This window comes from Aspergillus alliaceus, assembly GCF_009176365.1.
Source record: "Aspergillus alliaceus strain CBS 536.65 unplaced genomic scaffold BDW43scaffold_73, whole genome shotgun sequence".
Taxonomy (NCBI): domain Eukaryota; kingdom Fungi; phylum Ascomycota; class Eurotiomycetes; order Eurotiales; family Aspergillaceae; genus Aspergillus; species Aspergillus alliaceus.
Genome location: NW_022474756.1, coordinates 131154 through 142098, shown reverse-complemented (window position 1 = coordinate 142098; position 10945 = coordinate 131154). Strand labels below are relative to the sequence as shown.

Genomic DNA, 10945 nt, shown 5'->3' with positions numbered 1-10945 from the left:
AGAAAGAACTGGGTTATAGAGTTTACTAAATACTGGCCAGAGATTAAAAGCAGATTTACTAGGAAGATTAATCACAAGAGAGCAATGTATAAAGATTCAAAGATTATTAATTCATAGTTTAATGAGCTACGAGAAACCCAAGATCAGTGAGAAATCCAGAATAAAGATATCTATAACTTTAATGAAACTGGCTTTGCTATGGGACTTATTACAACCACTAAGGTGGTTTCTAGAGCTGAAATGCTTGGTAAGCCATGGCTGATACAGCCAGGAAATCAGGAATGGGTTACTACTATCGAATATATTAATTCGAGGAAATGGTCAGTACCTACCACTATCATTTTCAAGGGAAGGGTTCATATAGAGGGGTGGTTTGATAAAACAAGTATCCCTAGTAACTGGAGAATCAAATTAAGTGCCAATAGATGGACTACTGATAAGATTAGCCTTCGCTGGCTTCAAAAAGTCTTTATTCCAGCTACAAATAAGCGTACAACAGGGGGATATCAACTGCTATAGCGTTCTGGACAGCCATGGAAGCCACCTTACACCAGAATTTGACTATACCTACAAGAAAAACAATATTATCTCTATTTACATGCCTGCTCATTCATCTTACCTTCTGCAGCCTCTTGATGTTGGTTGCTTTGGCCCTTTAAAAAAGGCATACAGCAAGCTTATAGAGCAGAAAGGGCGCTTGGGATATAACCATATTGATAAGCTGGATTTCTTGAAGGCATATCCAGCAGCTCAAGAAATGGTGTTCACGAAGGAGAATATTCAAAGCGGATTCAGAGCAACTGGATTAGTTCCCTTTAATCTATATGCTGTGCTGGAAAAGTTGAATATCAGGCTTTCAACACCTACCCCCCCATTGAGCAGAGAAGGTACTTTAATCCCTTCCTCCCAGCTCTATACGCCTTATACAGTCCGCCAAGTATATCAAAAGACTTCCTTAATTACGAAACTTCTAAAGAAAGGGTCTACAAGTCCTTTATCTTCCTCTAAACGAGCACTAGATAAATTTATAAAGAGATATAAGTTAGTTATCTATAATGCTAGCGTGCTAGCACAGGAAAACTCCGATCTCTGAACAGCCATTAAGAATAAAAGACAAAAAAAGAGCTATTCTAAACACTAAATAACTTCTATAACTGGCCTGTTAGTTCAAGAAGCTAAAGACCTTATATTGTTGAGAAATGATCAATTAGAGGCATGTGGTGATGATTCTGGGCCACCTGGCAATTCTACTTGTCAAACTTTGGATAGACCAAAACATGCTCCACCAACATGTTCAGACTGTCATGTTAAAGGGCATACTAGAACTAGATGTCCTAATCATCAGAATATTTAGTTTATTTAATTTAAATTGCTTTTGGTTGTTGTAAAGAGCTTTAAACTTGAGCAAGCACGAGTTCTTGGTTGAAAACTACAGATTGCCTGGGAACTACGGAACGCCCGGGAATTACGTTATCCAGCTACACTTAGTTAATCAGCCACTGCCTTACTAACTAATTGACTTAAGGCTGGCCCTGCGTCTTCGGTCTGAGTTCAACCCGACCACGACTTGTGTCAAGGTCACCTTCGGAGTTCAAGTTGGACTTCGGCCAGGATGCTAGTCCAAACAAGGCGTAACGGACATCACGCGGTTGGGAGAGATGTTCTGGGGAGCGGCGTGTCTCGGCAATGTGCGCCTTGAAGTGGGGTGCATCTTGAATTGAGCTCTTCAATAAACCCGTTCTACTGGCAGACTGTTCCCTAGGAATCGCGGAGACTAGGGTATCCTCCGCGACAGGCGACAACCAATCACAGGGATCACCACCTCCAACGACGGGATCCGAGTGTGATGGGGTTTGGTTGAGGCATGGAGCTGAGATCCCACTTATCTGCCAATGAGAACTGAAGGCAGATCACAGTACTATGTCGGAGAGTTATTTATGGTGAATGGTTTAAGCTGCTGCCGGAAAGCTGAGCCGCCCCGCTTTTACTCTTCAAATCCATCTAGACGAGATGCCAACATAGCAGAGTAGGACTGGAGATACTGCTAATTATCCAACTTCACTCTTCTACTAAAATATCATTGTCACTCTGCTTAACTCTGGAAACAATTCACTGAAAAAAGTGGCAAGCATAGAAAATGTGTTACGTTCTCACGCAAATATTCCTAACATATGCCACCCCACAGCCATGCTATTCCTGCAATGCCTCGCGCGGTAGCCCCAGTACGCAAAGAGACCTTGCTCGTTTTAGCTCCTTCATGGTAAGATTCCTGAATGTCGACAGGGAACCTCATTTACGGCTCGTCCAGTCTTGGCAAGCGGGGTTTCTTTGCACCTCCGACTTTCCTCGCCGGCGTGGAGATCGAGTGGTCCGTTAGGCTCGATCGACACACGAAGTTTCACCTCGCCGACCAAGCTAAATAATGAACGGATAGAGATCGACATTTCTGAGAGGCCTCCCAGCACTTCTCCGCGATTCGAGGTGTATTCCCGGTGGCCAAGTGTCTGAAGAGGGATCAACGGGTACTGAGTCTCGACAGTAGTAACTACGACTTCGGATGGTAACCTAGAGATATATATATATAAAACCCCTTGACAGCGGTCTCTCACGGGATTATTTTCAACCAGTCTTTCATCAATTTCCTTACGAGTTCTTGCTTACTATTATGCTACCCTCCGCTCGTTATGCCCTGGCCTTGGGACTCTGCGCATTTGGTGCTGTGTCTGCTCAGAGCTATACCGAGCTCTATCGCCCACAGTATCATTTTACCCCGGCCAAAAACTGGATGAATGATCCGAATGGCCTGATCTATCACAATGATATCTACCACTTGTTTTATCAATACAACCCAGGCGGAGCGACCTGGGGAGCCATGTCCTGGGGCCATGCCACCAGCAAGGATTTGATTCACTGGGAACACCAGCCAGTGGCGCTCCTTGCTCGTGGCTACCCTGATGCCATTACGGAGATGTTCTTTTCCGGAACAGCAGTTGCGGATGTTGACAACACCAGTGGCTTCGGTACCAATGGCTCAACTCCTCTCGTGGCCATGTATACGTCCTATGTGGGCAGAAATCTGTAACACATGAAACGAAACATACTGACCAATATGACTTAGTATCCCCAAGAACAAGTGTTGCCAAGCGGAAAGTCAGTAGCAGCAAACCAACAAGCGCAGTCCATTGCGTACAGTGTTGACGACGGCATGACATGGAATACATATGATGCTGGAAACCCCGTAATCGCGGAACTTCCTGCTGAATACGCAGACCAGATCCTCGAGTTCCGTGACCCTAGTGTGTTCTGGCATCAATCTAGCGGGAAGTGGGTTGCAGTGGTTTCTCTGGCAAAGCTCCATAAACTGCTTTTTTATACCTCTACCGACCTCAAAACATGGAAGTATGTTAGTGAATTTGGCCCTGCAAATGCTGTTGGTGGTGTATGGGAATGCCCCAGCATCTTTCCGCTTCCCCTGGATGGAGACGACCAGAATTTGAAATGGGTTGCTCAAATTGGCCTTAATCCTGGAGGACCACCTGGCGTTACTGGCTCAGGGACTCAATATATTGTGGGTTCCTTCGATGGAACAAGCTTCACTGCGGACCCTGAGAGCGTGCAGCAAACAAACTGGTTGGACTATGGTCCGGATTTTTATGCAGCTCTTAGCTTCTCCGGGCTCCCCACCAACGATCGTGTCGATATTGCCTGGATGAATAACTGGCAGTATGCCGCCGCTATTCCTACTGATCCCTGGCGAAGCAGCCTGACCGTGCCTCGGAAACTGTCGCTCGCCACCATCAATGGGACCGCAACTGTCGTGCAGCAGCCAATCGTACAGGAACAGAACAGCATTCCTAGGCGATGGAGTTCCATACCAGCGGGTATCACCAAACTGAATGCGACGGGGAAAGCGATTGACGCCACCTTGAGTTTTTCCAGGTCAACAGCAACCCAGTTTGGCCTTGTTTTTCGGGCCTCGGCAGACATGAGTGAACAGACCAGTATCGGCTACGACTTCACCACTGAGCAGCTCTTTGTCAATCGGACGCAGTCCGGAGAGACTGGTTTTGATGGCTCTTTCCCGAGTGTCTATTACGCACCGCTGCACTCAAGTGATGGTAATATCACACTGCGTGCTCTTGTTGACTGGTCCTCTGTCGAGGTCTTTGGAGGTGTTGGGGAAGTTTCGTTGACTGCTCAGATATTCCCCAGCGATGATTCTGTTGACACCTACCTTTTCTCCACAGGCGGGAGTACTAGTGGAGTTGAACTTAGGGTGCAACAGGCTCAGTCTGTCTGGAACTAAGAGAGTGATTAGCTCCAGATGAGAGAATAAGTGGCTATCGAAATGTAATATGTAGTTTTGGGTGCGGTCAAGGATTTATGTAACAAAATTCAAGAAAACAAATGGGTTCTCTTGACATGGTACGCAGGATATAATATTGCGATTTGATACTAGCGCTAGAAACGCCGTCCTTTTAGAGCCAGACAGGTTCCACTACATTTAATCCACAGAGCCAATATTAGTTACCTTAATTGCCTTGGTAGAGCGTGGGTATTTGCAGGGGCAGGGTGTGCCCAGCTGACATCAACCATGCGGGAAAGTTACTGAAAGTGAGAGTACGCAGATGTGAATAGACGCTATCGTGTGGGTACGAAGTAGCGCATAAGTATAACCTTGAGAATTAAATCATGCCGGAACTCGACAGTAGAATTGACGCGGTTCTGCCATCCCCAAACGGAGTTACAACTGCCTTGGCATGGGGATATGGGCCTCGTTTGACCTTCCGACACCGGGGACAGATCAACACACGGTAGGACACTTCTCTCCGGGTGACATGTTTTCGATGCTGCGGGCCTAAACCTGACTAAATCTAGGCCAACGTTATGACTGCCGCAGGCCAATCCAACCCCATATCTTAGAGTATTTAAGTCAATTGGGACCTAATTGATTTGCTAGAGCCGAATCAACGAGTCTCTGATCACATCTCAAGTTTTCCGTTGCCTCTTCTAACACTCATATGATGGCCGGGCCTTGACTTTCGTTTAACGGTAAGAACATGAAAGGCTGTGTACTGCAATGACCAAGTACAGGCTAATCATTTGCGTTAGTTTATGCGACCCGGAGGGAAGGCAGCCTGGGATCATTCCTCTCCAAAGATATGCTAGAGCCACTGGATGAAAAAGACTATGATGACAAGCAATCTGAGCTCGTAGTTGCACGCGCCTATAACTGAGAGATTTTACAGAGTGCCATTGACTTATTTCGGACTTTAAGGGCTATTAAACGCCTCGATGCGGTACGAAATCGTGCCATAGGTTCCTATGTAGAGGCGAATGCACGGCTAACTTCGTGGCTATAACAGGGCTGCGACTGATGGAGTCTTTGAAGCGGATCATGTTCAACCACAAAGGCCTTTCGGAGTGTCGGCGCATCCAGGCTCGGCACGACAACACTAAAAATATAAAACCGAACTGTAGCCGGTTGCTCCATGACTACGGTAAACTTGACAGTTGTTCCCCGTTTAAGACAGGCTCCGGTTCACCTTACGTAGACTAGTAGAGTCCGACTAAGTTAACTATGGCAAGCTTGGCCACGATGCGCCCTATGATCCTTCAGGTTTTCGGGGCATGCAGACCCCCATATCTTTCAATACGTTGTCGAATTAGCCACGGATTTCGGAGGCCACGAGAGGGCTAGCCATTATCAGCGGGCAGAACCATGTCTATAAGCCCTTGAGTGGAAGTATTGAAGCTGGTCTTTCAGCAATGAATGGCATGATACAACCCAAGCAAAAGCTACAGCGGACTGCCCTCCGTAGGGCCGAGAGACAAAAGAAAGCGGTTACATGTGTGGTATCATGTTCCACGGGAATGACAACATAAATATCTAGCCTAGTACTTGCCAGGTCAAAGGAGGACCTCCCGCACCTCTACCGACCCCAAGGCCACATCGCCCCCGGAGACCTCCAGAGACACACCATCAGCGAACACGTCAGGGAAGATCAAGTTCGAAATAACCGCCTCCCCTTGCCCCCCAAATACCTCAATAGAGCATGTATCAACCAAGACGCGCAGTTGTACCTCCCCGTTCGCACCAGGGTGCACAGTAGCAGTGTGGACACCACCAGCTGCGGAATCATATGAGATATTCCCACTGGTATTGCGATCAACCGAGAGTTGTTTAGAACTCTGCGCATACCTGATCAGAGTCTGTTGAGAGCCTGCCTTCCGAACAGCGAGAGAGAGCGTAGAGCCAGGGGAAGGAGTGAAGGACATTTTGATATCGAGTGTCCGGGAATGGATGTTGGAAAGCAATGATTGTCCAGGGGCAATAACTTGATTCGTGATATTTGCAACAGGCCAAGCGTACGTGTTGATCTCGTCCACGGGCAGTTGCAGGAATCGCAGCTTGTCATTAAACAATTGGAGCTCTAGTGTGCGAGGAAATGACAGCATTCCCTTCCAGGTGTCTGTTGGAGGGTGCCCACCATAACTATTCATCACGGACGCGAGAATCCTACGCCCATCCGAAGCAGGGACATTTTCCCAGATGAGGGCCCCGTCGAAGTCGCGGCCGTAATCGAGCCAGAACGTGCCGGGGTCAACGGGGTCCGCCGTAAATGCAGCACCGTTGAAAGAGCCCGTGACTGCGAAGACGCCATTGCCGCCAGCGGGGGACCCAGTAGCAGGAGTGATGATCATAACCCATTTCTTCTGCGCCGTCCCTTTGACCGGGAGTTCGAAAAAATCCGGCACTTCCCACCCGTTGATTCCGCTGGGTAAGTTTGGAACGTCATTGGCAGTGAAGTCGCTTCTCCAGGCCCAAGCTTTTGCATCGCTTGATGTCCAGAAAGTGACTTTGTTCTGGCCGCCGTGTGCGAGAATCATTACCCATCTGCTCGACGGAGTATGGTAGAAGACTTTCGGATCCCGGATTTCCAGACCCCTGGTGATATCATGGGGCTCTTCCTGGGTTTTCGAGACTATCGGATTGCCTGGGTATTTGATCCATGTAACTCCCTGGTCGACACTATATGCCAACCGTTGATCCTGCACTCCGGTCGAGGGGAAGTAACCGGTATAGAACGCGAGATATGGCGGGTTTGATAACGATCCCAGTCCCGAAAGATTTTGTGGGTCGAAATACGAGGTCCCAGTGAATGCTTGTATTCCATCCGCGCTGGAGATTGCAACTGGTTTGTGAGTCCAGGATACCAGATCAGTGCTCGTTGCATGGCCCCAACTTAGGTTACCCCAGAAGTTTCCGGTTGGATTATGCTGGTAGAATAAGTGCCATGTGGGCCCGATTTTGATAAGACCGTTGGGTTCATTCATCCAATTTTGCTCTGGCACGAAGTGGAAAGCAGGGCGGAAGTCGACGGGAACAGTAGCGGACGGGCGGACGGTAGTGCTTGTGCTTGTGGCAGTCACACTTAGTGTCGTAATTACTGTTGTGCTGGGAGTTGTGCTGGTTGTACTGGTCATACTGCTGGTCGGCGGATCGAAAGCGGACCCCAGAAGCTTTGCATTGATCGTGATCCCAGTTGCATTTCCCCCAGTTGAGAAAAGCCGGACATCAGTACCTGTGTCCTGAGGAAAGATCTGCGCCGATAAAGTGACCTCGCCTTGGCCGCCGAAGACTTCAGTCGAAGAAGAGTCAAGAAGGATGCGCAGAGTGACCTTGCCGTCGCTGCCAGGCGCCAGAGGCGCGTAATAAATATTGGAGAATGTCCCGTCAAAGCCAACATTCCCAGATTTGGTTCGATCAACAAACATCCTCTTCGTGCCGAAGTCGTACCCGATTCGTGTCTGCTGCGACAGGTCCGAGGTTGCTCTGAGCAATACGCCGAACTGAGCTGGAGACACCGAGTCCCGGTCAGAGAATGTCACTGTGATATCGAGGGACTTCCCCGAGAGCGGAATGGGTTGATTTCCTTCAGCCACAGTGCTCAGAGCATCGGAATACGTTCCTGTCTGTAAATTAGCCCAGTTGGCAGCAGGTTGCTGGAGGAGTGTTGGCCATCCGTTGATGGTCTTCAGTGACAGTTTCCGAGGAATCGACAACATGCTACGCCATGGAAAGGTAGGGATATTGCTCCCATATTGCCAGTTATTCATCCAGGCAATGTTCGTGCGGTCTGCAGAGGGAAGTCCATTGAATGGTGCCGCAGCATAGTAGTCAGGGCCCCAGTCCATCCAGTTGGTCCCTCGCGGCTCCGCCGATGTATCCGAGAAGGATATTTCATCCACGAGGATATGTCCCCAGCCATTCGTACTGAGATCGTTGATTTCTATGACGGCACTCTGACCAATCAGGGCTCTGACGTCCCAGCTCTTTGGCAGAAGCTGTTCGCTATCGCTGCCCGTAGCAGTGCGGACAACCTGGCCGCCGACCTTCAGGTTGATGCATTGCACCCCTGGAGCGTTCCCGCCACCAATAAGAAAGTTGATCCTTTGCTTGGTGATTGTGAAGGTGGGCGAAATCAGAGTTCCCGTCGTTGCATCGCCATTGTAGAAGGTGTTGACAAAGCCTCCCCGATACCCAGTCACAACTTGCTGTCCCGGCAGCGTGCCCTGCGCCGGGCTCTTTCCGACCAGATCTCCGGTAGCGGTCCATCCACGGCTCGCGAAAGTACTGGTCCCATTGAAGTCAAAAAGGCCATTACCACTGGGCGGTTGCTCGGTAGCGTCACCAGAAAAAGTGATCTCGTCGATTAGGACATGTCCCCAACTGCCCGTTTGCTGATCCACGATCTCAAAGACGGCAGTTTGGCCCACGTACTCAGTCACGTCCCAGGTCTGTGGCCAGAGTTTCTCCTCGTTGCGGCCTGTAGCAGTACGCACAGCTTGGCTTTGCCCTTGGATTTTCAAGTTAATGCATTCCGCGCCCGGTGCATTACCGCCGCCAATAAGGAAATTAATAAGCGGCCGAGTGATTGTGAAGGGCGGCGAGGTAAGTGTCCCGGTGGTTGAGTCTCCGTTCAAGAAAGTATTCACGAGGCGAGTTCCAGCGTATCCAGAGACGGTCTGCTGGCCGGAAAGAGTCCCCTGGACTGGTGCAGCCCCGACTAACCCCCCTGTGGCAACCCAGCCGCGAGACGCAAAGTTGGCGGTGCCTTCGAAATCTTGGAATCTAACAACCTCATCCGCTCCAGTTGTCTGGGTACCAGTACTAGTAGTCGTCGACGCGGATGTGGAGGTTGGTGACGGAGGCGGAGTGTTGGGGTCCGCAACGAATGCCGTGCCATCAAAATTGCCGACTATGTATTGTGTTCCTGAGCCGACAACTCCAGGTGGTCCGCCAGGGTTGAGTCCAATTTGCACAACCCACTTGGCCTCGCCTTCGTTTCCATCGAGGGCAAGCGGGAAGATGCTGGGACACTCCCAGACGCCCCCGACTGCGTTCATTGGGCCGAACTCGCTGGTGTAGGTCCACTCCTTCAGGTTAGGCGAAGTATAGAAGAGCAACTTGTGGAGTTGGGCTAACGAGACAACTGAGACCCATTTCTTTGTTGGCTGGTGCCAGAATACAAATGGGTCTCGGAAGTCACGCCACTGATCCTCGTACGGTGCTGGCGGGTTAAGAATGACAGGGTTAGCAGCATCGTAGGTTGTCCAAGTCATGCCTTCGTCAAGACTGTACGCAATAGATTGGGCTTGCTGTCCACCGTTGACTGACTTGCCGCTAGGTAGATTGCGTGACACAGGATACTAAGCAGAAGTTATTAGAGGGGCCTAGCATGCTAAGCTAGAAGTTCACAAGACTCACATAGGAGGTGTACATTGCCACCAAAGGAACAGTTCCATTTGTACTAAACCCACTCGTGTTCTCAGTATCGGCGACAGCAGAACCAGAAAAGAACATCTCGGAGATGTTATCTGGGTATCCACGCGCAAGCAGAGCAATGGGTTGGTGCGTCCAGTAGGTCAGATCATCACTAGTCGCATGACCCCATGACATAGCTCCCCAGGTGTTCCCTCCAGGATTATACTGGTAGTAGAGATGATAAACACCATTGTGATATAGAAGACCGTTTGGATCATTCATCCAGTTTTTAGCAGGTGTAAAGTGGTAACGAGGTCGGTAGAGCTCATTGTAGGTCTGCGCAACCACTACCTGCAAAAGAGAGAGCCCTATAACTAGGGCAGTGGCATATAAAGAGACCATCATAACAAGATAGGCAACTGACAAAAAGACGTTGATTGTGAGTGCGAAAGATCTCAAAGTTCGGGGCGAAGCGCAGGCTTTTATATACTTTCAGGATTCGGACTTTTCAGTCCTCGCCTTCATTTCCTGTGTTGTCGAGACATAATGCGTATTCCCTATACTTAAATTCTCACCAACGCTTTCTTTTTCGTCTACACTAGTCTCTATTCTGAACTTCCCCGAATGCTCCCCGATGTTGCCGAAAAGCGGAGGAATTCTGCAAGACCTCCCTCGTATTCAGGAATATGTGATAGATGCGGTGACCTTGTTGCCCCAGTGGCGTTCATCTAACCCAGTGGAGGAAAAGGTGGAAAAAGCAGTACAGCGACATGCTTCGGGGGGATCTCATCTATCCGGGTGGGCACGCCATAAAAATTCGCGGAGGTCGGAAGCCACAGCGATACTGTTGGCATGTGTGATTAAGATTACTCGGTATTACCATGGTCATCATGAGGGATGCCCATGGGGAACCTCTGAAGGATCGTGCAGAATTGGCGCAGAAGTCGTGGGGAGGGGCTCACGACCGCCGATACACGAAATTGCTTAATCTATTTCGCCGCGGAGGTAGCCTAGTCTCCGCGGAAGACATCCAATGTTATGGGACGAACGGAGATGGATCTTCCTATCTAAGCGTGCCACATGAACAAGAAGGAATAGCTAAGGAATAGGAAGTCGAGTCGCTGCGGTCAGGGATCATGAATAGGGAAAGGCGGTATGTGGCGGCAGACTAATACA

At 49.4% G+C, this 10945-nt stretch overlaps 3 protein-coding genes across 3 annotated transcripts; 2 read left to right on the top strand and 1 right to left on the bottom strand.

The window, feature by feature from the left end:
- The first annotated feature begins 2008 nt into the window (after positions 1 to 2008).
- BDW43DRAFT_233545 (uncharacterized protein) lies at positions 2009 to 2555 on the top strand. The gene is made up of 3 exons (XM_032039561.1): positions 2009 to 2124; positions 2186 to 2222; positions 2284 to 2555. The coding sequence occupies exons 2-3, from the start codon at positions 2202 to 2204 to the stop codon at positions 2506 to 2508; spliced, it is 246 nt and encodes an 81-aa protein (XP_031894799.1). The 5' UTR covers positions 2009 to 2124; positions 2186 to 2201; the 3' UTR covers positions 2509 to 2555.
- BDW43DRAFT_233543 (glycoside hydrolase family 32 protein) lies at positions 2522 to 4990 on the top strand. Its single transcript, XM_032039560.1, has 2 exons — positions 2522 to 3064; positions 3119 to 4990. Exons 1-2 carry the CDS (start codon positions 2666 to 2668, stop codon positions 4304 to 4306), a joined length of 1587 nt encoding a protein of 528 aa, XP_031894798.1. The 5' UTR covers positions 2522 to 2665; the 3' UTR covers positions 4307 to 4990.
- A 745-nt stretch (positions 4991 to 5735) lies between these two features.
- BDW43DRAFT_233530 (glycosyl hydrolase family protein) lies at positions 5736 to 10447 on the bottom strand. The gene is made up of 3 exons (XM_032039559.1): positions 10260 to 10447; positions 9773 to 10188; positions 5736 to 9714 (listed from the first exon to the last, which is right to left on the bottom strand). The coding sequence occupies exons 2-3, from the start codon at positions 10172 to 10174 to the stop codon at positions 5911 to 5913; spliced, it is 4206 nt and encodes a 1401-aa protein (XP_031894797.1). The 5' UTR covers positions 10175 to 10188; positions 10260 to 10447; the 3' UTR covers positions 5736 to 5910.
- Positions 10448 to 10945: the final 498 nt, after the last annotated feature.

Coding starts and splice junctions, on each gene's coding strand:
- BDW43DRAFT_233545 (XM_032039561.1), top strand. CDS start 2,202: ATGCCTCGCGCGGTAGCCCCA. Junction 2,223..2,283: donor TGCCTCGCGCGGTAGCCCCA/GTACGCAAAGAG, acceptor GAATGTCGACAG/GGAACCTCATTTACGGCTCG.
- BDW43DRAFT_233543 (XM_032039560.1), top strand. CDS start 2,666: ATGCTACCCTCCGCTCGTTATGCCCTGGCCTTGGGACTCTGCGCATTT. Junction 3,065..3,118: donor TGGCCATGTATACGTCCTAT/GTGGGCAGAAAT, acceptor AATATGACTTAG/TATCCCCAAGAACAAGTGTT.
- BDW43DRAFT_233530 (XM_032039559.1), bottom strand. CDS start 10,174: ATGATGGTCTCTTTATATGCCACTGCCCTAGTTATAGGGCTCTCTCTT. Junction 9,715..9,772: donor TGGCAATGTACACCTCCTAT/GTGAGTCTTGTG, acceptor ACTTCTGCTTAG/TATCCTGTGTCACGCAATCT.